Source organism: Prenolepis imparis, unplaced genomic scaffold, assembly GCF_030444845.1.
Source record: "Prenolepis imparis isolate NDT839.2.m4 unplaced genomic scaffold, iyPreImpa1.0 SCAF_2, whole genome shotgun sequence".
Taxonomy (NCBI): Eukaryota; Metazoa; Arthropoda; class Insecta; order Hymenoptera; family Formicidae; genus Prenolepis; species Prenolepis imparis.
The window spans coordinates 16505159-16531605 of NW_028141160.1; the positions used below are offsets into that span (position 1 = coordinate 16505159).

Below are 26447 nucleotides of genomic sequence, written 5' to 3' on the forward strand. Positions count from 1 at the left end.
GTAACAACATCGAAAACTTCATTGCTTCTACATGATCTGGCTCCGGTAAATGTTCCCGTCGTGCATAAGAGACCGACGTATTGTGGGAATAGCGTCAAAAAGGGTGATTCTAAAAAAAGTCTAGATTTTCGACGAAAAATTCAGGATAAAAAAGATCGAAAAGAGTCACGAATTTCGCGCAGAGAAGCTAAATAACGAACATGACGGAATCTTTCAACGTCCCCCGTTAAATCATTGCCTTAGATTACTTTCAATCGATGTTGAATCTCAACGAAATTCCAATTTTCTCGAGATCGATGAACACATTAACCCGAATCAAATTCAAGTGCTGTAACATTTACCGTAGATAGACATGGATAACGGATCAAATTGGCGAATTCGATGAAGAAGAATCCTTTCGCGCGCTCGTGTGCTATCAGGAATTTTAATCGCGCGTAAAGCATATCCGGACACTGGGCCGGGTATTCGTTCTCTGGTGGCGCGTACGAGCCAGTTTATTATCGGAGATAGGCCAGCATCCGGATTTAGGATTGATGTGCTGTGCGGCCATGTAGCAGGCCGCATTACCGACGCCGTTATGCGTCGGCACATTCACGTGTGCTGCCGCATTAATTGATGCACGTCTCCGGGTCAACATTCAGCCCGGACGTCTCGTGAGAACTCGTCACGTGCCTCGACGCGTAACGGAGTTTCGATACAATCGCGTAATGTTCTCGCATCCGTGGACATATATATATATATATGTGCGAGAAGTGATGAAATCTCCAATCGCGAACAAACGAAACGGTGGGGCCTAAAAAATTCATCAGCTATCCTGATAGGTGATTTTCGTTTCCTTCGCGCACAAAATGAATCTTGTAAACCGCGAATAGCTTATCAAATATGATTGCGTTGCTCTTTTTATGACGCAATAATTAATCTCATCTCATTGTTGTTATGACCGCACGCGGAATATATATATATATATATATATATATATATATATATATATTTCATGTATATCAGCAAAAGTATTACTTTACTTAATGAATATTATATTTAATTATTTAATTAATTTAATTCACATTCCTCAGAAGTGCGCGGAGAATCAACAGATTCTTCGAAAGCACGCTCGTGGTAATATTCAAAGTGACTCACGTACAGTGTTGTAAAATTAAAAGTTGTTGCTATTAATTAGACTTAAACGCGTGGCGATTCCCTCTCCCCCCCTCTCAAACCGCTGAATGCCCGAACGCAGACACGCCCGCGGCATCGAAACAGCTGCTCTCGTATCTTGGTGTGCGAGCGCGATTCGCGCGTATGTCGTGCTCGCGTGTTGCCGCTACGTATGCAAAGGGACGGCGAGGAACCGCAGGGGAACTGGCGCGACGAGGGTGTTATTGTAAACGTTACGCATGCAGAGGCTGCTGTGCGTCATATGGGAGATAGATACGCGTCCGTTACACATCCACGTCTGCGTGCGCAGGCTGTCAGAAATAGTCACGCGTAAATACACCAGAACTAGCGAGGATCTTTTACGACGCGAAAGGGACCCGCGATAAGGCACCAACGGGAAAAAGAGAAGGCGGCAGAGGACCGAGGATGGAATCCATGGAAATCGACAGCCGGTCGTAAACTCGCGAGAATCATATGCATTTTCACGCGTGCCCGTCAAGACCGACGTCTTCCACGACGTTCTTCCTCTCTTCGGGAGTGGAGGACGTCTCGCTTTTACGATCTCGCCGTGCAGCATTTCCGCATATGCCGAAATTCGTGTACGTCGAAAGCGGCTACGTGACTCGAATCCTGATGCGCGCATCACGAGCGACGAGGGAAAGGGGGCTCGGAAAGAAATCCGACATCCGCGGGGGGGCCTAATTCCATCTCGTAATCCGCGTCGTTCGATCGATTCGTCATCAGTTTCAGAGGAACGCGGCGGGCGTTTTCTCGGGCAATGTGTGACGTGACGAATGTTTAATGTGTACACACATTATTCGTCCGAATGACACGTGCGCCTTCCTACTCCTTCGTTAGGAGAGAAGTGGAGTAGTCGAGAAAATTTAAAACTATTCGCGCAAGCGCACTCACCATTTGCAGGTCGTTCCGACGCGACGATACCACTTCCAAGATATGAACCATTGGTGAACAATTAAAAGCGGATGATTGTGGTACTCTGGCGGGAACACGACCCGCGAACTTTTCCAACGAAACTTCCACTCCCTTCGCGAACAAATTCGCTAGAACGAGGTCGACCGTAATCGACGCGCGTCACAATTATCACAGCGCGAAACGAAGAGTTTGCGCGAAACGTCGTAATATATCACACGTTGTGTCTCGTGCCACGTGAAAGATCCGGATTAATATTGTATCGCGTTATCTAGTAGTTCGGCACCGAACAAGTTCTATCTTAGAAACTATCTAAGTTTTCTCGTCATTTATTATCTCTTCTTTTCTTTCTTTCCATTGAGCGTAAGCGATTGTTTCGGATATCACGTCACGCTGATACGTAGATACGTAAGTACGCGAGATAAGTCAGCGTGTGCCACGCGTATGCATGCGAAGAGAGAAGCACGACGAGCGAGCGCGACGATGAGAGCGAAAGGGATAGAGGGGACAGAGCTATAGATAAAACCCCGAACGCAGCTCGCCCGCGACTGATTCCCCAGGCCTACACGCACCCTCTAGTTTTCTCCCTTTCATCCCCCACTACCCACCCTCTCGACCACTATCCCCCTCCTCCTCTGTCCTCGTCTGCCCCCGCTCCCCTTTTCCGCCAACCTCCCTGCTCCTCTTACCCTTCGTAAGTCTCCCTCTTATCCCCTACGTGCGTCCCCCTCTTCGAACGCTACGCACCCTTTGCGAGAAAGCCCACGCACCCTCGAAGCAGCCGATATATGTTTCTCTCTCTCTTCTCTTTATGTCGGTCTCATTATCTCTCTTCTGCCTTACGCATTTCCTCGCCGATCTCTTTTGGCTCTCCGCCTTTCGTGGTATCGTAGTCTTTTTCTCGGCATCCTTTTCTAACCTTCTATATCGGCGGAACCCCATAACATTTGGCCAATCAAACGAGCGCGTGTGCGTTTTTAGGATCCCCGTGCTTGTAGTTCCTGAAGAAAAAAAAAAAAAAAGAAAAGAAAACCAGGACACGGGAGGAGAGAAGTTGGGGCTTCGAAACTAAGGACCGGGATTCTATCCTGGAAAAGATGTGTATATGTGTATATACACTTACGCGTTTCACGCATCCTTGGCAGTAGGCGGGAATCTGTTCTAGGTCGAAGCCGTAATCGGGAACCGTTTTCCGAGACTTGGGTCTGTTTCACGAGATGAGATGAGGCGATATCTATTAACGTAGGAATATACGATATTGTTTTTTTTCTTCGTGTCGAAGACAACACATTATATTAGAAAAAAAAGAAAAATAAAGCACGAATAACAGAATTAAAATTTGCATACCGCGATCGTATTTGCGATATTACGCGGTGTTCCTCACGCGATGAAATTAGGTCACCATCGAACATTATTTCTCGTGAAGGGAGAATCACCGCTTGATGGAGCCAGATGAAATGTCTGTAAGCGACGTATGAGAGATCCGGCTTAATTCCGCTATTCATGCGAAAATTTATCTTGCCGAGTGCTTAAACGTAAGGAGATGCATTTCGGATCCGAACACATCGCTCGAAAGGAGGCAAAATAAAGTACGCGAATGGAGAGGAAGAACGCGAAAGGACCCGCAGTTAACCTCTCGACTTCGCTCCCTTCTTTCGTTCCGGGGATTTGTTGGTCCAGAAGGACCACTCGTACGTACATTCGCGAAACTCTCTGCCGAGCCCTCTCTCGTCATATCTCCCTTCCTCCTACTTCCTACTGGCATCATCCGCAGTTCGCGTTTTTAAAGGGCGCACAAAAGCCACCGGAAATTGCTGCTGGCTCTTCCGATGTTACGGCCGTTTCTATATCTGTCTTTCTTTCCCATCTGCCAATCGTCTCTTTCTCTCTCTCTGTATGCTTTCCCTGCCTAGTTCACGTATGCCTTCCTTTCTTCTCTTTTTATCCGTCTTCCTCTTCTTCTGCCATCAACGATTTCACGAGTAGGTACCTACCGAGGCGGCAAGAGTTCCGATAATGGCGGATTTGGATAGTGGCTTGGCCGCTTTCGCATCGGGGATGAGATGCGACGATGAATGATCGTTGGCTACGGGCTTGGCTTTAACGAAGTACGGTAGTAGTAGGGTATATCATGCGAATGATCTGTCTCTCTCAAATTATTCACCGTAGTAAGCGAGCGATAATAGACGAGAGCGACCATTGATCGGTTGTTTAATGCGTGATCCACTTTATGGAGGCTGTGTTTCGTTCTTGTTAGAGGCAGTATTGTCGGAATACATTGCGCATCAATCAAGGAACAAATTTTCACTACTGTTATAATTTCAGAATATAATTAGGGCGTAAGTAAGTTAGCATTTGAGAAATTAATGTGAAAATTTATGTGTAATTTTTGATCGGTTTTTCGAATCTGTTTTAAGTTTATTCCATTAATAATTAGATGGTCAACTATTATCAAGTGATTTTTTTCGGCACGGAATTACATCATATCTGATTTGAAATTACGTCATATTCGCCGTAGAAAAAGTTGAATCGCGCCTGTGAGTTGCTAAGAGGATAAAGCAAGAGTCTGCAAGACGCAGCGTGCTCCAGAGCTGCTGACTAGGCCGAAGTATTTACCTAGCGGCGAAGGGTGAAGATAGACGCGCACGAGGAAAGGAAGCAAGTGAAAGTTGGTAAGGAAAACTCCAACGAACCAGGCCGCGTTGCTTTTTGATGACTTCGGCGAACTTCGCCTAAGGACGATGAGGTCTGGGAAAGACTTCGAAACTCGAACGTCGATATGGAAAGTGCGGGAGCCCGGATGTTATGGATTACGCGATCAATCTCGTGCGAAAATGGCGAAAAGTTCGCGGGTCATGGAGCGCGAGAGAAAAAAAAGTTTCACCGTTTGATTCGCCTGTTCCGACATTCCTGCATCCGTGCAATGCTTTGCGATCACTTTTACGCCTGTTATTGTGGCAAGATTGATTCCATGAATTCCTGATGTGCTCCACGCAAGACGAATGATCTTTCGATAGACGTGTTACATTCGAAGAGATATCGACTTCTTTAAACTTGAATATGTTCACGTGCCATCTTAATAGAAATTTTAGCGAGATACAGCTACGAACGATTTAGATAAATAATACTTTCTAGATATTCGCGAATTTCATGTTTCTGTAACGGAAAACCATTGTTCTTTTTTAATTGAGAGATGTGTATGTACATGATATAAAGAAATAGATGTAGAAGCTAAACGATTGTCGAGATATAGATCTAGTTTTCGTGAGCTAGTATCCACGGACTTTATTCGTTACCATAATCAATATTCATAGATGCCGCACTCACATATTTCTGCATTAATTTAGTGAAATTTCGTGACGTAATCGCACGCGATCCATTACGTCACCTGATATCGGCAATTCGAAATCGATCGATCTTCCATAATTTACGGATGATCCTTGACTATTTACGACGAGACGTCCACTCATCTTCCATCAAACTCATACGTGGCGCGACGACTTCAGCTCTCCATCCTATTTCCATATCTCTTTCGATGCGCCAGTCCTCACGTCACACGCACATCTTGAATAGATAACGCGTCCGATGCAATATATAGACACGTTTTCGAAATTCTCTGATACGTGTTGTTCGTTCTTAACGTGGGCGTGATTTGATCGCGAGACGATTATTACGTGGAATCGTAATAAAAGGTAATAATGCGAAGATACGAATGCGATGCAAGTAGTTTTAATGTCCTCGAGGGTAATATTGATATCGCGGAGGTTGGAACAGTGCTCTCTCGAGAATACGGCGAAATCTGATCACGGATGATATCATCGCGATACGTATATCCGGGCCGGTGATATTATTCATACGCGGCATGCGTTTATAAAGAAGCTACAGGGGGGAAGCAGGGTGAAGAGATGCGATCGTGGACGTTGGGGCAATCCTCCCCATGGCAACCCGCGGAAGAGGCCGGTATCCGAGTCCGCGATTAGCGACCCTTTCTAACTCGCAACCCATATTCCCTCTACAAGAAGACCCTTTTCGCTCCGTGACTCTTCAACATTCTCTCTCTCTCTCTGTATTACCTTTTCTTATTACTTTTCCTCTTTACTCGTCGATTCTTGTTCTCCTTCTTTATTCCGCGATTTTTTCTTTCGTGTAGAGAAAAGCTTCTACGTCTGCATTCTAACTTATATTACTGTTTGTCATGATATTTTCGTTCTCTCTTTTTTCATCTATTTAATCGTAGATTATGCTTTGAATTTATCGGTTTAACATCGGTTTTTTATAGTTTCGCTATTATATAAAATAGAAACAATGGCTTCTAGTAAGTTAAATGCGCATGCAAACACTTTCGACCTTTCGTATAATCAAGAAGGATTATACAAAAGTAGATTGTTTCGTGATTGATCGATCTTGCATAAGAAATGAAAAAGCGACCGAGTTTTAGGAGGGTTACCCCGATGGCATCAGGCGCTACCCTCTTCGTTGCGCTTGAGCTCTTATGCTTGAGCAGGCACACGCAATCAGCTAGTTATTTTGATAGTTAGAAAAGGAAAGAAAGAAAGAAAGAAAGAGAGAAAGAGAGGAAGGGAGAGAGAAAGAGAGCTATGCCATCTGTGTATTTCTCAAGAAAAAGTATAGATAAAATATAGATAAATTCTAATAACTATATAAAACGTATAGATGAACGTGTGTTTATATATATATGATTTCAGTTACATTTTGTTTAATATTTATAATTCATTTATTACTGCTAAAGTTTCAAAATTATTTGCTATTAAATGAAGATCATTAATATTATGATAAATATTAATTTATAGTAACTTTATTAGTATCGAGTTAATTTGAGCTAATAACAATTTAAGTGATATTGATGTTGATCCACAGTAGCGGCAAAGAATGAAAAAGTGCAGCTACATGTAAACATTTGTGTAGTAATTTATAAAATGCAACAATCGATCAACATTTAGCGGCCTGTTAACAATATGAATGAGCGTAAAAGAGTCAACATCTGTTAAAATAAAATATAATTTTTATTAATACATTACACGAAAAGGTATATTAAATAATAAAAATATTTAATAGAAATATCCATAGATGTTTACCGAGAATTTTCTAGACAAAAAAAAATTATGATTACTGTAGCAATTGATTTCATTGTACGGAAAAAACGCATGTAGTCATGATGCGGCGTTTCAATATAGGGGAAGGAGGAAAATTACTAGATAGCGCACAATTGCGACGAGGGGTGGTTCGAAAGGATGAAGGGGAGAAAGGGGAGAGCAGGCCAGGTGTATTAAAAGTCAGGCTGATTGTGTACGAAGTACAATGACCTCGACTCACTCATATCAATGTTCGATCTCCGACGTCCATCTCTCACATTTATTCTCATGAACAAGCAAAGCGTAAGTGCATACATGCACAGATCGCTCGATCAGCATATTTCATATCAACTTTCGCAATAACCGAAAAAGCTTTATACGTGTTTCCACGATTGTGAGGCTACGCTGCTGGAGACGACGTATGAGATTTTCAGAAATTCTATTTCCTTCAGGGAAACGATCGGACGCGGATACTTCGTAAATTAATTAGGCTAAGCCGCAGCTTCGTTCTTCTCATCCTATCCCCTTGTCTCTACTGGATATTGGCTATAAATAATGGAATTATGTAACTGCTTCTCGCTGCGAGGGGAGGACAAAGAACCGTTTCGTTTCGCCTCAACCCTCCGCGCCCTACTTCGTTCTCCCTCCGACAACTTCGTGGCACACGCTCTTCTACTATCACTTCCACTTTTGTATTATCCCACTTTCATTCCTCGTTGCTCTTTCAATTTTTAAGCTCGGGAAAGACTTGGTAACGCAACCACAAAGACTCTGAGAGAATTGCATTAAACAGAAATTTGCGACATTGAACGAGATATTGCTTCTTTACACTTTCGAAATTGTCCGTCGTGATATAATTTTCAATGTCATAATGTTAAAAATTGTTTTACATATTGCGTTATACTTTCATTCTCTAGTCTCTGCATTATATTAAATCTGCGAATCGAATTTCTATTTTTACTTGTCCATTGTTATGTTTGACAAATTCCCGGTTATATAGAGAGACGGGTTTATTCGATATAAGGGGTATACGTGTACGCATACATATATACAAATATAAATATAAAACTCTGTTTATCTATTTCGTGAAATAACGTCCGAACGCATAGTTAATGTTTGTCTTTTCATTTTTCTTCGTTTCATAGGCGGATATTGATCGGATGGATAAAACAACATTACGCGATATTGCTTAGTCCACACTCTACGACACAGTTAAGAAAATTATAGATAAAGTAGTAGTGTGCGTTAAATTGGAAGGCGTGTAGGCTTTGTTTACCACGTTCCAGAGTTTACGAAGAGTAATAGCTACTATCGATTCAGTTGACGTCAGTGTCATCTTATGTGAAAGGCTCTATGCAATAGACAATTTTATAATCCGCGCTTTTTTTTCATTGTTTATCATTTTAATAATAAAAATATTTGGTTATATGTATATATAAAGCTGAATATTCAAATAAAACTAGTGGTCATATCATATTGATTAGTTATTAATAAATGTGTACATAAATTGATATAATAACTAATAGTACTATAGCTATTGCTGATAATAATGATCAATGATAACCAAAACCATAGATTTGAATCAAAACGTTTGAACTAACAGTATGCATATATGTTAGTTACATCAGGAAAATATAACATATGCTATACGAAAATTTGCATGAACGATATTTATTCTAACTAGATTCTTCTGTTGTTTTCATCGAAGTGACAAACGAGGCCAATCGATCGGGTACATCCATGTATATTAATTGCGCAACATACAATATTACCCCTGCTAATGGTGCGCACTGGCGTTTATGGTTTATTAGGTTTTACGGTTCAATGAGTTAAATAAAAAAATCGATAATTTCCAAATTTTTCTCTCTAATCGTCACATAAGTTTATCATCCCTTCGTTTATGTTGCGTTTATGTTGTGTTTGCAATTGCTTCGTTTTCGCAGTAACCTGTAGCCTTGGCTAAAAATAACCAGACCTAACATAATATGAATAAAAATAATTAGCCTCTTTATAAATTATAAAATATACAGATTTTTCTATTTTTTAATCAGAAACTTTGTTTCCGTGTATGGTAGTATCTATGATAGTGTAACAATTTATAACAGTATATTATTTGTGAATATATATATATATATAATTTAATATAATTTATTTAAATTATATTACATTTTTTATAAAAACTGGATTTAAAATTGAATTCTTATAATAAAGAGATTATAATTTTACGAAGACATTATTTTATCATTTTATATTAATAATAATAATAATAATAAAAAAAACCCGAGAAATCTTATAATCTGTGTTATAAGACAATGTAAAGTTCCGAGAACGCGATGGTTAATTGGATTATTTCCAACATAATATAAGTCGCTAATGACTATTTCATTGATTTTCTTTATAAACTCCATTAAGCTTCGGATCACTGCGTAATAAAGTACAAAAAAAATAACAGTGAAATAATCGCTATATTACAAAATAGCTCATCCACTCACAATCAGTTACATTATGTCTTGTCTGTACATTCGGGAATGCTCAGCGAACGAAACGAAGACAGAGACCTTGCTGCGACGGAGGTCCTGACCTCTGCGCGCCGCGTGTCTCTCGTTTTTTTCACTTTACAAGCAATAAGCACGACATAATCGCACGAGAAATGCAAAACGCGGCTCCCGACACGGTGGCGAACGCGGACGAGGGAGGGTATTTTCCTCTTTTTTTTTGTACGTTAGCGCACGAATACATCCGCGCAGGCCACAGGGCAGAAACGGCCGCGTGCATAATGTATGAGCGACGCGAAAGCCCGTCATTTCAAGCCGCACAGCCGTTTTCCTTTTGTGACATCGATCTGGTGGTGTCTCAATAATTCAGCGCGGGAACGACGCAAGGCGTATACCCGCCACCATCGGTACCACCACCATCACCACCACCACCACTACCACCACTACCACCATCTTCGCCACGACCACCACCACCATCGCATCATTTCTCAGCTACCATTACTCGCGATCGCAATCGTCGTCGTCGACTGCATCATCGTCGGCGACATCATCCGTAGCTCTTTCCTTTCTGTTTCCCGAGGTTAGGTTGCAGTACACTGACCACCAAGTTCAAAATCGCCCCCTCGTCACACGCACGATCCCATCCGCGCGACGATCGGACTCGCCAACCCGCCGACATTCCCCCTTTTCCGACCCCACCGACGAGAAAGACGGTACACGTTAGCCTTCGTCGTCCTCGGTCACCCTCGCTACGCGAACCCTCGGCCACGCGACCTCGACAATGCCACCCTTGTGTCCGGCTGTCACTGACAAACGCCTGACTGTGAGGTAACGACAAATTAACGCTGCGAGGCCGCGATGGAAGTGTTTTATATAGGGAAATCCGGAAATGAGATAAATTTGTTAGGAGCGGAAAAAAGTGAAAAAGTAAAGGAAATTGTGAAAAAATAGATATTTTATTAAATATGCTTTAGGATAACATTCCTATTGAGCAGCTATTATTACATTTACAATAGAATCAAAAAATAATCGTGCAACAAAGCAAAATAAAAAGAAAAATGATAAAAAAAAAATAAAAATTTTATTAAAGTAATGATAGATATTTAGAATGTGCAATAAAATAAGAAGTCAAATAAACAATATAAACATTATTTGGTTAGATTTCAATTTTAAATTCGAATGTTAAATAAGTAAATTATATAAGAATATATATATAAAAAATTTTTTTTATGTAAGATAATTAAAAGCATTTTTTTATTTATAGGAATATTTTAAATAAATATTTAAAATTACAAAATAAGTATTTAAAATTGCGTAAAAGAAAAGCAAGTTTGACATATAGTTTGATACATCTTTTTGGTGGCAAGCAAAGTATAGTTAGTTTCTTCACTTGTATGAGGACGCACATCTTTTGCGTTTTAACCGTTGTCGTAGTATTTTAAAATTATAAGCAGAGAGAGACTTGAGTATAAAATGTTTTCTTCGTTCGCTTAAAGGTCAGAACTCTGAACTTTTATATGTAAAATATATGAAACACTATACTTACTACATAGACTACATACACATATTAAAATTAATGTTTGTGAGAATAGTTTTTAATATTTTTAAAAGAGATGGTACTGAATATATATCATATAATTGAATGTGTCATAATAGAGCAGATTTATTATTAACTAAATTAATCACGTACTCATATAGTTTCAACACTAAAAAGTATTATAAAATATAATGCACGATAATAGTGTTATGCATAAACTTGCCTATGAAAGAAAATACATATATGATAGCATCATTGTTATTGTATTTTTTCAAAAAATATAATATAATATTTATAAAAAAAAATATATTTATTACACAGCTCTGTGAAACATGTGATATAAACGTTTGTAATGCGTGTAGACTTTGAAATTAATCCCTTTATGCGTGTACAGGTTCACAAACTAAGTACAAAGCCAACAACCTTGTATATTAACTTCATGCATGAGCTAGCATAAGTAGATTACAGCTACTCGCCGACTTTGCGAGTGTGTTCATATAAAGTCGACCGTATTGCATATTCACGTCATGGATGTGCCGACATAATTATAACATGTTATCAAGTTATATATACTAGAAATGCCAAGTGATAAATTGAAAAAGTTAAGATTCAATGAAGAGAGAGAAATACGCGGGATCTTTCCGCGCGTCGACGGAAAGGAAGGAAAAGAGACTGCACAAAGGGATATACATCTTTCGCGATGTGATGTCCGCGAGCTTTTAGCTTCCTCGTATTTCGCCGGGTAGATGCGTCTTCCGACACGAGCAGATTCTTTTGTAAGCACATTTCGCGCTTTGTGTCTGCCCATGGTCGTAATGCGCTCGGCTTCTTCTCTCTCGCTCCGTATCCCCCGGGCTGCGAAATTAAGGTCTCGCGCGTTGCATCTAATTTCGCGCGAGCTCGAAAAACCGAGTTTCAAGTGCGAGAGACAATATTTCGCAAGCTGTCGCTTTAATTCGCGGGGGACAAATTAGAGTATCTCCGGTCGAGTCTCTTCTCCTGTTCGGTAGACGAAATATCTCGCCCGTTTCGCGATAGCGATGAAAAGAGACCGAGGGAAGATAGCCGAAGGGGGAGAATAGGCCTTGTATAGAAGGAGGACTCTGGAGAACGCGTTAAAGGGACGACGCGGGGGCTAGAGGTAGGGTACGTATCGGGGGCAACTGATATCGACTGGAGGGACACATCCTCGGTCTCGACGCGACGGCAGGAGAGAAAAGGGAGAGACGCACTATCTTATGTAATATTTACCTCTCTTGCCTCCTCATCTACTCCTCGCGCTACCTATTCTCTCTTATGCCCTTGCCGCCCCCTCTTATGATCCCCCATCGCGCTACGAGTATAGGTATATATATAATATACCATCCGATGCTTCTACGAGCTTCCTCTCTCATCCGCCTCTTGTTCTTTCTATCAGCTCACCACCTTTTCTTCGTTGCTCGTACGGTCTACGTGCTGTGTATCGGCGTGTAACAACCGCCAACGCGTCCTTTTGTTTACGTCGCGATAACTATCGGCGATCGATGTTGGGATTACACCCCAAGGCGATAATACCCGTGGGTGTAATAGATTCGCGGAATTTTCGAACGAAAACTGCGATCCGCAACCGCGCCGACTTCGTTGTCGTCGTCGTCGTCGTCGTCGTCGTCGTCGTCGTCGTCGTCGTCGTCGTCGCGTTAGTTCTGGTCGGTTTAGATACCACCAAATTCCACGGCGGTTATCGTAGTTCGAACTTATCGTCAAGTAACGGCGACGGGTTACTTGCCCTGGTGGTTCGCGAGTTACGTCGAAGTTGTTGTGGCCTCCTCGGGAGCTCTTTAGCCATTCTACATCAGCGTCATGTGTTAATTACATTTAACATACGCGGATTTTAACTATTAATTCTAACGCTCGATCGCGGTGTAATCCAAGTAACAGGGTGCGCGATTCGCGTCAGATCGATGCAAGTTTTATTGCGGATTACTGCGTCCTCCCTTTTGAGTTATTAGTTATGTAAACACATCGGCGATGTTAATCGCATGAAATTCGGTCGAAACAAAACTTAATACGGAAACGCGAAACTGAGAGAAGGGGAGGGGGTATAATTATTATAGACGCTATTTGCTCTCTCGCAGAGTTGCGGGAGAGGAGGAAGGCGCTGCTCATAATCTGGTTCTCTTCCTCTTATTCTGTTTTCATAGTCGTGTTCTCTTATCCACGTTTCTCTATAACGTCCTTTTTTTTTCTCTCTTCCAAGTCACTTTGCCGTTCCATCCACCACGCGCCCGCGCCGCGCCGTAATCAGGTTGCCGCTTAATGCCCGTGAAACTGAATAAAAATGCAATAGAGCGTCACGAGGTTATCGAAATCCACTTTGCCGTAGCGCAGTGCGCGCTGCGTGCTGCGATATATCGATTCGTCCACTTTGTGAGCGGACGGGCGACGGCTCGCTCGAAAACACATTGGTCCACGAACGGCAGGGGTGAGTGTGTCGAGGACCGTGACAGAGAGGAAGAGAGGGCGAGGGGGAAGGGTGAAGCGGGAAGGGATGTAGAAGGACCGCGCGCGGGGTGACGCGCCGATGCTGAAGAGGCTGTGAGCAGTACGGCGAAGGGTCGAGGTTGCTTTCTAACAGAAGCGCGGAGGGTGAGCGAGGGAGGGACGCACGAGAGATGTGGTAGGGCGCTTTCGCGAAGTTCTTCGGGAGAGCTTGACCGGGACGTTGACGCCGGAGAATCGAGGTCGGCGAGCGCGGTTGAACTTTCTGTCAAAGTGTACGTGTTGTACAGCGCGCGGGTAGCCCCTCGATCACCCGGGCGAAATCAAAGCGTAAAATCAGCGAAAGCTTTTAATGCCGGAGCGCGGCGGAGAGTCGAGTGATCGAGGTTGGTCGGTACGCTATATTTTTCTTCTCTCCGCCGCCCTGCTTCATCCCTCCCACCCTATTCCATCCAACCTTCTGCCCGTCACTGCACTCCCCCTCTCCCTCCCCCTCCCCCTGGCCACTCTGCCTCAATTTTTTCCTGTGCAGTCAAACGGGAAGCATTTCGGGGACGAGCTTCGATCGCTTCCCCGAGAGTGCCTGGCATACGTGGTATTAATGCAAATTCATGTCGCGCTTATTTCGCGCTTTCTCGCTACAGAGAGAGCGAAAGAGAGAATGATGTTTTGAGATATCAGTTTATATCGGGGAAACGTAGAGCGCGCGATGCGGCGAGGAAGTTCACATTTGTGGATGTTGCGCTGTTTGTTTTGCGCGATGCAAAACTCGATAAGGCATGAAATTGTCGGTAAACAAGTCGTGCCTGAGTCCTACTTTGATTTACCGAGAGAAGGAAGATCGCAGCGAGACACACCATCCAGCAAGTTTGCGAGTTTTGGTCGCTGTGTATTCGCGCGCCAACTTTCTTTCCACGAGTTTGCGTGAATAAATTCAACTTTCACATTAAATAATATCACTGCCGCCGTGCTGAATTTCTTTTAAGTTACGTCAAGAGGTGAAATAAATCAAGAGAGACGAGGAGGGGCCGGGGGAGGGAGTGTATCGGGACGCTATTTGAAGATCTTCTGCAGATCCTTTCAAACGAAGTTGATCGCTGATAATAACACGGTTAAATTGTAGTTACGTCATGAGTCTGCAAACGGTATCGACTAATACAACTACCCCCTTAATAAGCGACGACAACGCACGCACCAGAGAACCGCTGTTGCATAACGCAACGCAAGCTGCGACTATATTTAACCGTGACAACGAGTCGCGTACGATTGTCCGTGGCGGTTTATATAATCATACGTGTGCGCGCAAGCTGGTACATGTGCAATTTGCAAAAGGCACCGGGCGATAATGGCGGCGCCCGGAGACGTATTAAAGGTGAATTGCCAAAACAACGACCGGCAGTGAGCGACGCCATAACTCGCTCGGCGGATGACCGACGAGCTTACTAGAGAGCTCCTCCGGGTGCCGTTGACCCTTGAGTGACCCAACGTGACAGGCCGTAACGACGAGCAGACCCCTCAGAGACCCCGCTTGATGAGGGTCCAAGATGGATACCCGGCAATATTTTCGCGCGCGAGGTGTCGCGCGGTGACTTTCTCCCCGAAACTTCCCTCGTCCGTCGTCTTATTGTTGGCGATAGTGGTGGAACGGTCAAGAGGACGGGGAGGACAGTGGTCGTCGTTGCCGCTACCGTCCTCTCGGTCCTCCTGACTGTTCTCTTCGTGATCGTTGTCGGCGTCATGGGAGTACGAACGCGAAAGAAGCAGACACTGCAGTGCAGAAAACTTTCGACGCCAACTGTTCTTTGTTTCTTGCTACGTGCATGTGTTTCGGGAGCGAAGCGATGTATATTGCCGCAAGCACCGGCTGCCTGGGTGCATTTTCCGCGACGGCTCACCGTGTAGGTACATACTCCGGGAAATGCATCTGTGTTCGCGTCATTATTAATAATCCCTCTGTACGTGCTCGCGCGCGCGGCATTCAAGCCGTTTTATTTGCGTGCTTCCGGGCATTTATAGGAAAAATAAATTAATTCTTTCCCATAGTCCTCTCCAGTATCTTTCCCCCGTGTTATTAGATTTTTCTCCGTATATTCCGCAGGATCTCGTGCATGATTTATTTTTTCATATCCCCAGCTTTTTTCTTTTTCGTTTTTTTTGTAAGATATATCTATTTCGTCTTAATCGGCGTCATCTTAAGCATACGTTACGAGATAGTTGCGTACGCGTTAATAACGTATCTTCAAATTACGCTGTGCCCTTCTATTCAACTCATTTACGAGAAACTACAATGCACGGATGAGAGGACGAAAAAATAAGAAAAAAGGCATAAAATACAGAGACCAAAGATAGACGACAATTTTAACGAACGATTTCATCGTCGCTCTTTCATTTTGTTTTGTACAGTAAAATTGTCCGCGCCGTTTCTTCCGGTATAGCCACATTTATCTTATTGTTAGATTAATCTAGGAAAGTGGGTTCGTCTCTCTCGTCGATATAGTTTTCGACTCAAGTCAGAGATGATAAATGCGGCTTTCGTTTTTTTCTGCTTTATAGCGGCTAAGACAAGCGGGTTTTATATGGGATGTAGATAGATGCTACCGACGCAATCGACGTTATTTCCGAATCCTCTTGAATTTATTTTGCCGAGATATAAATCGTCTAAGTGAAAGAAAACGTTGCTTTACGAAATTCATACGATCCACGTTTATCGCGATTAAACGTATTTGAGAAATGCATACTTTTCAAAGATAATAATTCACATAAATTTATGACGTCGCAAAATATCGATTAAAAGCTGAGCATTTTAATTTTCCGAGGCATATTGTACTTTCAAATAGTTAACTCTTAAGACTCTTAAGAAATACGCGGAAATTTATGTCAGATTGTCTTCGCTGGTGGTTCTTAGTCGCAAATCGGTCCCGACGTGCCAACACGCGTGACTGTATGCTGTAAGATAATTCCATCTCTGCTCAATATGCAATCAGGTAATAAGGCACTGCTTGATGACCCGGAGGTGTATCAGTGCCTGAAGCGGGCGCTAACGCAAACGAACTTTGCTTCGTTACCTGCTTGAATATTCAGGAGTTTCGCGCGTGCCTGCGGCCATTTGCCGAGGCTCAATATGTTTGGCAATATGTAGATAGCCCCATAAATATCGATGGCGCATAAGGGATGCCTCGTGTAGAGGTGTATCGTCGAGACGCGGGGGGTGCATCGTGAGAGGGTGGGAACCTTGTATCGTCTGACGTCGCGATCGTAAACTGGCAAACCCGCCAAACGACGGTCGCCGACACGATCCCTCAGCATCTCGCGAGATGCTTCACAAGATTTTTCGCGGATTGAACGTACTGGCACTTTGGAAAACCAATGCGATGTGTCGTGAACATCAAATCTCCGCGGACCGGCTTAAAAGAAAAATATGAGAGAACGCATTTCTTTGAAATGCTGAAAGAACAAGTCAATAGCAAAAATTTAATTTTTTCATCTATAAAAGAATGCATTAATGCGTTTTGTGTAATAATAAGTATAAACGAAAATTATCGAGCAAATTTTATTTTTTTTGTTTAAAGAAAGTGTTTTTTTCTTTTTTAAGGAAGAACGAAAAATATGGCTTTTGATAAGTTTGACTAAAAATTTTCGATAACCATTTATCACGAAACTTATGGATATGAATGAATGATAAAATAAATTTGCCTTGACGTTTTTCCGATGTTACACGGTACATGCTGAAACTTGGCGAATATGATAACGCGATACGTTTGACCCGGTGTGATAAGGTTTACCGGTGGCATCGCAACTTCGATGGCGACTCGTTCCCGTTTCTCGAGTCCCGTTTGTTTAGCAATTTCACGGCTTAGTTACCATTTCTAATCCGGTCGAGTCAGCGAGACAGCAGTTCTCTTTACGAGTGTAGTCCGCGGCAACGACGTATCATTCGTGGAGTGGGATGGGGCGGTGGTGTATCTTCGGTGTGCACGCTCTTAATGCTGGAAACACGACGAACGGCTCGCCGATATGCACAACTTGGCAAATCCTTGCGAAAGTTGTTACCGCTATAACATTCAAGCGCGTTTGATGGAAGCATATAAATGTAAATGTAGGCACACAGGTCGCCGCGCGACTTATGTATAAATAGAACTTTTGCACATATTAGACGAAAGGAAATGAAAATTCTGCTTGCGCGCGAAATGTAATAAAGCGGCGTTATTCCGTGAGCGAGATTTCCATAAAAGCAACACTGTAAAACCCGCTAATATTTTCTACAATATTTCGCGCAATCTCGGTATAAGTATATATGTATACGCAGGAAGGATAGCGACATTTGCTGACGAAACACTCTTGGCGGAAGGATCAATTCCTTTCGTCGACAATCAGACTGTCTCTTCCGTCGCGGCGAGGACAACGCATATTTCAATGATCGACCAGACGTCGCGCGACGTCATACAGGCGTCGTCGGCGACGGACCGATAATCCTAAATATCGACGTGCCGTTCTCCCACGAGGACACGTCGCCATCAGGAGGCAATTCATATTAAAGTCCCGTGCGATCGGGTCCGGATTGGTGGATCTGGGGCAGGCAGTTGCCACAGTTGAGAATCGTAAAGGATTCTGGGAGAAAAAGAGAGAGGGAGAGAGGCGATCCCGAAGGTTTTCGTTCTAGACGGGGAAAAGCTGAAGGCAGTTGAGAACGGCAGAAGGCAGTTCTATGGGCTGGCTTATCGCTTGCGAACAGGCGCGCTTTTTCCTCCGGCTCTCTTTTCTCGCTTTCCCTCCCTCGGCCATTTTCCTAAGCACCGAACGTTCTCCGCGATGCCACCATCCATTCTTTCTTTCTTTCTCTCTCTTTCTCTCAGCTTGTCCTTTCCTTCGCACTGTATTCGTTCTCCGTGTCACGCCGTGACGCTCTTACGTCTCGCCATGCACGTACTGATACCATCGTTAAATTATACTTATATCCGCCGTGTATATTTGCCGCCTCTTCTTACAAGCGTTTAATGCGCCGATTAGATAATACGACGCACGAATATCAAAAAGTATACTTCTCTCAAATGTTAGTTCTTTCTCGATCCGCCGCGATTGCCTACATTACGTTAGTCAGATTACATTATTATATTATGAAAAAGAGGTCCATGTCTTAAAATGAAATGATGATCAGCAGAATTACGATCGGCTTAAAGGGTTGTCGTCGTGATCTAATGATATCGAAGCGTTCTCGTCGTTCGAGAAAATTGTACCAGTTCGCTATTATGATCTCCGAGAGAGGGAGAGGGAGGGAGGGAGGGTTAGGCGACGTTTTCCGGAAAAATAATGACTCTAATAATCCCGATAGGCAGGTCGGTTTTCCTCCGCTCCGTCTTTAAGCCGTCGTCCTTCGCTTCTCCAGCAGTCGCTTTTCGGAATCGCACCGGCGAAGAAACTGTTTTCGGGAAGAACTTTTCCTCTCTTTTTCTCTCACCCCTTGCTCATCTCTCCTCTTCTATCTCCCTTCTGCCTTCTATATTTGCCGAATCTTCTCTCTTTCCACCTGACACGCGGGGATAGATACTCGCGCCCAGATATTTCGAGGGTTTCCCATTTCCACCCCTGGAGGCGAGGAATATAGGAGCGAGTAAAGGGGGATGGAAACGAGCACAATTCGCATGGGGGAGAACCTCGACCTTCCTCCAACCTTCATTCGGAACTGCCGGATAACATCGATCCGAAACATTCGAGTGCTGGCTGGCTGTATCAGCGTGCAAGAACCGGAACAGAGCAAAAGAGGGTCAATTATCATGGTTTGATACCTTGTTCGTCCTTTCTTCTATTTTTCTCTCTTCCGCCTCTTCCGTTTCGCCGTGATTTCGCCGATCGTGATATTCAGGAGTCGTTGAGTTTGCAACTTACTGAAAGCCGGACATTTCGGGGATTTAAGGAAGTTATAAGAGTTAAAGGATTCACCTTGGCATACATATAGCCGTCGTTTATAACGATTAGATGCCTCGAGTTTCAGACATTTTTCAACTTTTCGCTTCACCCCTGCTTATTTTATTAGATACTATACACACGAGTGTGAGTAACGTTTGGCACATTAAATCATGTGGCAGATTAATTAGTTTAAGTAATCGATAATTTATTTCTTTTTAGCCAATTTTACATTCATTCTCTACTTCGGATCCACACACACTCGCGCAGTCTCTTTCATAGCTACGTTCCTTCGCGTCTCACCCTTTCCTCTCACGTTGCCGCGCAATTTCTCTTCCTCCGCGCCTCTGTCAATCTCTCTTTCTCTTTCGCCCTGGAAACGTACTGGCCCGAGGGGGTCACCGAGTAATTGGTTTCATTCCCGAGGAGACAGGCTCTCGTCCCGGGTTCGAAACGGTACCGACAGTATCCCGGAATCCAGGCGCCTAGGTATTCTGTAGCCGAGCGCTGCCTGCCGTAGACGGCTAAGTAACGTACTTTCCTCGGATAATTATGCAGATGAAGCCGTTAGTTATGATAACGCCGCTGAGGACCTGGTCGCCTCCTCCCCGTCGCGTCCGCCGGCTATCTCCGGCTGGAATACGTGCGGCTTCAGCAAATCCACGACTAGTTTTCTCGTACGCTATACGGTATATTTAAGGTCACCGACAAGGCGATCGGCAATACAAAAGCTATAAAATACGCTGATCTATATTTTTATCTCGTCGAACAAGATGATTTTAGTCTGTCAAATTCATACATTTTATCTAATCTCAAATTATTGATTCCGTTCAAACATTAAGGTTTTATTATAGACACACATATCTATACTAAATTTCACGTCTTAGATTTTAAATGCTAATATTATTAAATCGAAGATACGGATTGAGGAGAATATCTTGTATATTTTATAAAACGTTTCTACTGAGATTATAATTGTACGATGTCTTTTAAAGTAATTATCGAAGATCGATGGGATGTGTTAAATTCGGCTGTGACAAATGTCTAATTGACGACTAATTATCTGTGATTAATTCTCTAAGCGCACGATTTGTTTAATATCTTTGCAGGTAGCTGCAATACGTTTACGTAATTTCCACAGAAGCGATACACGCACGCGCACGCGATTACATATACATACGGAAAAAGAGAGAGAAAGAGAGAAGCCACATATCCATCGATATTCAAAACCGTCGTTTGGGAACCGCCGCCGTTGTCATTTGGAAACAATTATCGCGCTTTCGCGTTGCGCTTAATGCTACGGTACAATGCCGGGACACATCATTTTGTGTCGTAGTGGTTCGGAAAACCAGATAACGCGGCGCGTGATGTGCAAGATCGTAAATTCAGATTTTATTAGCGAACCAGCGCGCAACGCGCGTACGCCGTTTGTTGTAGGAATTAATTGAACGGCCGCGGGGATGTTAAACGATGCGGGATTTAATAAAATGCGTGTCTCAAGCCCGTAAAATAGAACACGGACTAAATTCTCGCGGAATTACTCGCGCGTTGCTGACATAAAGCGCAATAATTTTCGCGTTGTCGATTCAATGATGTTCGTTCGTAAAGAAAACACGCTAGAATAATTTTTTTTATATATATAAAGAATGCTTTTGTAATGCTAATATTTAAATATTTATATAGGTATATTTTTTTATATTGAACATTAGTATGGATTTATTTAGATATCTCCGATCCCTCTAAATCGAGGTCTGTAAGAATCGACAATCTCTGGGTGATATTTTTGGAATACTTTGTAATACTATATTTATATGTATCTTTTTGCAATTTGATATTATTTTCAATGTGTTCATGATATTCGATACATCGAACACGTAAGAGTATATTGACGCTACATTTAATTTAAGTGTCCCGCGCGCTGTATCTTTATTCGTGCATTCGTGCGAGCATTTATTATGAATGTATGATTCTCTCTCTAATTTTACGCCAACTCCCCTTTTAATAAATAATTTAACGATTTAATCGTATTATAATACGATTTCACGGAATATCGAACACTAATTAATCATTCATACTTCATCGTAAATGGCAATTTTATGGGAAAAATCGATAATATCATTAATTACGGAGCGTATCCTTTGGCGACGGAGATCGATCTATATTACTGCGACCGTCAGTAATCCCGTCCCTTTTCTCACAGATGGGGTTCGGAGGAGATTTTCTCTTGGATACCCAGCACGTGAGACGATTCCGACTTAGCCCAGGGCACTCTTAATTGTGAGCGTGAGGCCCGTAGACTTAAGGTGTAATATTAAGGGCGGACGTGCCTACTGACCGCAGTACATCGACTTTATTCCCCTTCAGGGTATTCCTGGCATACCGTTATTCCCGTACGAGACGTGATGTCATCAAATGTGTATCTGCCAAACGTGTGCGCGCGAAGTCTTTACGTAACTTTTCATTTACATCCATCGTGATACTTGCTGAACCTCAGAACAAGCTTTTTCATGCATAACCGAGTTTCCCAAACAGCAGGATTAATCCTCATTGAAATATTTATTACGTAAATTGTTAATTTATGTTAATGACTTTGTGTGTCCCCGCATTTATATACAATAATGCTACAGTTTCTAAAATAAATAGATTATTTATTTATGAGTTTAAAACAAACAAGAGATTTATTACATATATTTATACATACTTTACTTGCGATTATCTGTGATAATCTAGATATAAATAATATATTGATTATTATTATTATAAACTGTTTGTTGAATTTTAAATCGATCAACAAATAAATGCAATTTTAATATCATTCAACAAAATAAATGCGATTCAATGATAATATATAACAACTCGAAAGTTTGTAGATATCAATAATAACATAATATTATAATAATCCAAAATTTGTCGATATTAAAAGTTTTCATTGTTTTTTTTTACGTTACTAGAACAACACAAGCGCGCGCCATTCTTCGATTTTATGTTAAAAAGAATAATATTAAAAAAAAAAGTTTATTTAAACTCGATTAATATTTTTTCACAAAAATTAGCTGATTAAAGCGTTAATTTGCTAATTAAATTTTAAAATAATAATATGTTAAAAAATTTAAATAGTAATATGTTGTAAATAATATAATATTTTATTCTCGATTAATATTTTTTGACAGCAATCAGCTAATAACTGTCAAAAATATTAATTAAGTTTAAAGTATTATGACATATTATTTAAAACATATTATTATTTTAAAAATTAAGTAGCAAATTAACGCTTTAATCAGCTGATTTCTGTCAAAAAATATTAATAAAGCGAAAATTTGCTAATTAAATATTCTAGTCTCTTACATATCTCTTACATATTTATATTTATATTGTATATGTTATAATTTGCTAATTAAATTTTGAAATAATAATATGGTAAAAGTTATAAAATAATAATATATTGTAAATAATATGTTATAATACCTTATTCACGATTAATATTTTTTCTTTCTAAAGCTATATCTTTTCGAACGAATCTTCTTCGAGTTTTAATTAATTATTAATATTAAGTCATGTATACATATAGTATCGCGCGCGCGTTATTAGAGTGAAGTTGCCGATGTTTGTAGCCTCGGCCATTACCGAAACGCCGCGAGTATCAGGCAGTTGGAGCTGCGTCCCGCTGTGATTAATTAGTAAGCATAATCGTTAGAAACGATTTCTAACCTTTGTATTGTAATATTTATCAATTGCATATCATAATTTCAACGTTAATATGTAGTCGTAATTATTCGAAACGCATATTTCGCGAAAAATTCGATGCAAAATCTCTTGCCAACATAACCCAACTTAATCTGTTTTCGCGTGCGCGAATGTTTGCGATCCGTGGATATATCTATCGTTAATTCTAGCTTGCATATTTATGTTGTGTATGTTATAATGCGAAATAATAAGATTATTCTAATATATGTATGTATTTTATTTGTTACAGATAGCATTGCGATACACAGTGCGATTTACGCGTCGTGTCGGGAGTGCCGTGTAAAGTGTCGCGCGTCGGGAGTGCCGTGTAAAGTTTCGCGTGTCGGGAGTGTTGTGTAAAATGTCGGGCGATCGTAATTATTCGTATTTTCGCGAGTGTCGTGAGTGCTACCATGAGAGGAGGAGGAGGCCCAGGGAGGCATCGGGCGACAGCAGGACAACTGTGAGGTATGCAAAACATTTTTTTCTAAACTGCATTGTTTATGAGATATTCGACACACACATATGTATATATACATAATTTGAATATTTTGTTTCAGATCAATGTGTGCTGTACTACAACTCAGCTATTGCACGTATCGGTGAGTGAAAAATTAATTTTATAACATTTCTATAGCGGTAATAGGGAATATAATATGTTGTAATATCTTATTCGCGATTAATATTTTTTGACAAAAATCAGCTGATAATTGTCAAAAATATTAATTGAATTAAAAATATTATAACATCCCTTTCTATAAAAAAGATATGTTAAGTTGATTCTCACGCAAGTATTGTTGCATCTTTTCCGCGATGCTGATTGACTGTTTCGATTCGCATTGTACATAACATTCGTAGCATCGAGAGGCTGTCATCGCGAGGGTTAGTAGTTTAACAGTTTGTTCAACATAAAATAAAATAAAATAATATGTTGTAAATAATATGTTGTAAATAATATGTTATAATACTTTATCCGTGATTAATATTTTTTGACAGAAATCAGCTGATAACTGTCAAAAATATTAAGTTAAAAATATCAAGTTTAAAGTATTATAACATATTATTTAAAACATATTATTTTATTTAATTTTATTTTGAACAAACTGCTAACCCTCGCGATAACAGCCTCTCGATGCTACGAATATGTATAACGACGCGAATCGAGACAGCCAATCAGCATCGCGGAAAAGAGGCAACAATACTTGCGAGAATCGATTTAACATGCCTTTTTTGTAAAGGACTTTTTTTAGAAAGGATTGTAATCGTTGTATATATCTTTGTAAGCGAAGAGAGATGTATCGAGAAACTAGAAATTCTGATAATTAATTCTGGAAACGCGGTCTCGTTATAATGATTAACGGTCGGCACTCGGGTAGTATAGCATCTAGTATAATCCATCCGTGCTTATTAATCGCATTACCCTTACATAACTGGCAGTATCATTATAACAGTGGCTCATGTACTCGCACGTAAACACCTTAGAATCTTGTCTGATGCAAGATTTCAATGCGGTTGTATTCTGACATACATTTGCTGCGTGCTAGATGTATATTTACACGAACTCGTTACTACGTACATTTAGATGGAATAATGCTAGGAGAGAAGCGAGTATCGGAGTTAAAGAACTTGCGGCACGTACATATATATGTACACTCGAAGAGAGTCAGTAAGAGAAATATATTATATTTCTAGATTATGTTAAATTAGCTCGATCCAACGTAGTAGTCTTTCATCATGGAGAATATATCGTAAACATCAAAAGTACTGTGCGCAAAACTGCACGCGTTTTTCGTCATCGCTACCGTCGACGCGCGCGACGTACATACGTTCCATCAAAAGCGAAAAGCGGGGATGAAGCATAGAGAGAGGAGGGTGATACTCAATATTCCGTGCTGCTCGAAGCGACAATGCGTATGAGTTCGGTATATATGGCATGTAAAAATAGAAACAAGCTCTTCGTCCACCTGGCCTCGCCGGAAGTCGCGCAGCCGGATGGTCAATGCGGATGGAAAGAGCGAGCGACCGACCATAATTGCAGTGACGTGTCAGCGAATCGCGAATGCATAAAAAATATCCTGTTATTTTGCGTTTCCTTAATACATTTCTGCTACAGCAGATGCATATATAAACTGTCATATATATATATTCTCTATTTTTTTATCAGTTTTATAAAATAAGATACATATATAATATATAGAAAAGGATGTTGCATCGAATGCCGTATCGTACATTTTTCAGCGAAATTGTGCGTTCTTCAATAATTCCTCGCTAGAGATGCATACGCAATACGCGTGTCAGCGGAAGCGCACAAGCCTGATCCTTCAACATTCGTGAAATAAATGTTTGATAACGTATATTCGCGATCGAGGCCGCAGCACAATACCGCGCCCTTTCCTTCCGCCACCCCCTTCTTCTCTTTCTCTCTTTACATCTCGCGATGTTTATTTTTTATAGCTGAACGCTCGGTTTGCCGCCCTTGTTTTCCCTCATTGCTCCGCGCGTATTCCCAGCAGCTTAATGCGAGGACAAAGGAAGGTTACAAAGACGGCACACGATATTCGCTCGTCCGTGCTGCTTTCGCAAGCAGCAACGTTGTTTTCCCCGGTTCGGTTGCTCGCATCTCGCCCCCTCCGGTTTTGATTTTCCATTGCTGTCTACGAGAGGGAGAGAGGGCACGTTCGACGTGACAGGGTGTAACGAATCCCGGTTGACGTTTTCGCGCGGACGACACAGAGAACCTAAACTTATTAAGCCGCGCCGGCTTTGAAACCAATGGGTCCGCGATTGGCGCGTCCGATGATATTCGCATCTGTCATCGCGTGAATGCACCACGCAGGCACGTGCCGTTAGGCGGCACCGACAAACGACGCCGATTGTTTGTATTAATTATTGTAAGTCACGTATTCCGCGCGCGCGTTTCTCCGTGACCTCGTGTGCAATTTAATCGCGCGCCAGCCACCGGATCGCGAGTGCAAGTGCATCGCGCGAGGGTATTCATACGCTGCATCTGTTATATAATCGGGTAACTATCTGACATTTTTGTCCTTTTACAATCCTAATCTTCGCGACAAATTGTCTTAATTTTTCCATTCTGTATAGATTCTGTAGATTTTGATCGGGATAAAGTTCAAAGAT

At 41.7% G+C, this 26447-nt stretch overlaps 1 protein-coding gene and 1 long non-coding RNA gene across 18 annotated transcripts in view; one reads left to right on the plus strand and one right to left on the minus strand.

Annotated features, from left to right (window-relative positions):
- Positions 1-23785, plus strand: part of LOC145949101 (uncharacterized) — a 69587-nt gene extending 45802 nt beyond the window's left edge. Inside the window, exon 6 of the long non-coding RNA XR_014427543.1 lies at positions 23563-23785. This is a non-coding gene — a long non-coding RNA (uncharacterized LOC145949101). The remainder of the gene's footprint in view (positions 1-23562) is intronic.
- Positions 1-26447, minus strand: part of Bru3 (CUGBP Elav-like family member bruno 3) — a 578576-nt gene that overhangs the window by 80178 nt on the left and 471951 nt on the right. The window contains exon 1 of one of the 17 annotated variants that reach the window (XM_083058814.1): positions 2068-2617. The exons of the other annotated variants lie outside the window; for them this stretch is intronic. Coding sequence (XP_082914940.1) covers positions 2068-2118 — 51 coding nt within the window. The 5' untranslated portion in view covers positions 2119-2617. Of the gene's footprint in view, positions 1-2067; positions 2618-26447 lie in introns of those variants that run through there. 17 annotated transcript variants of the gene reach the window in all.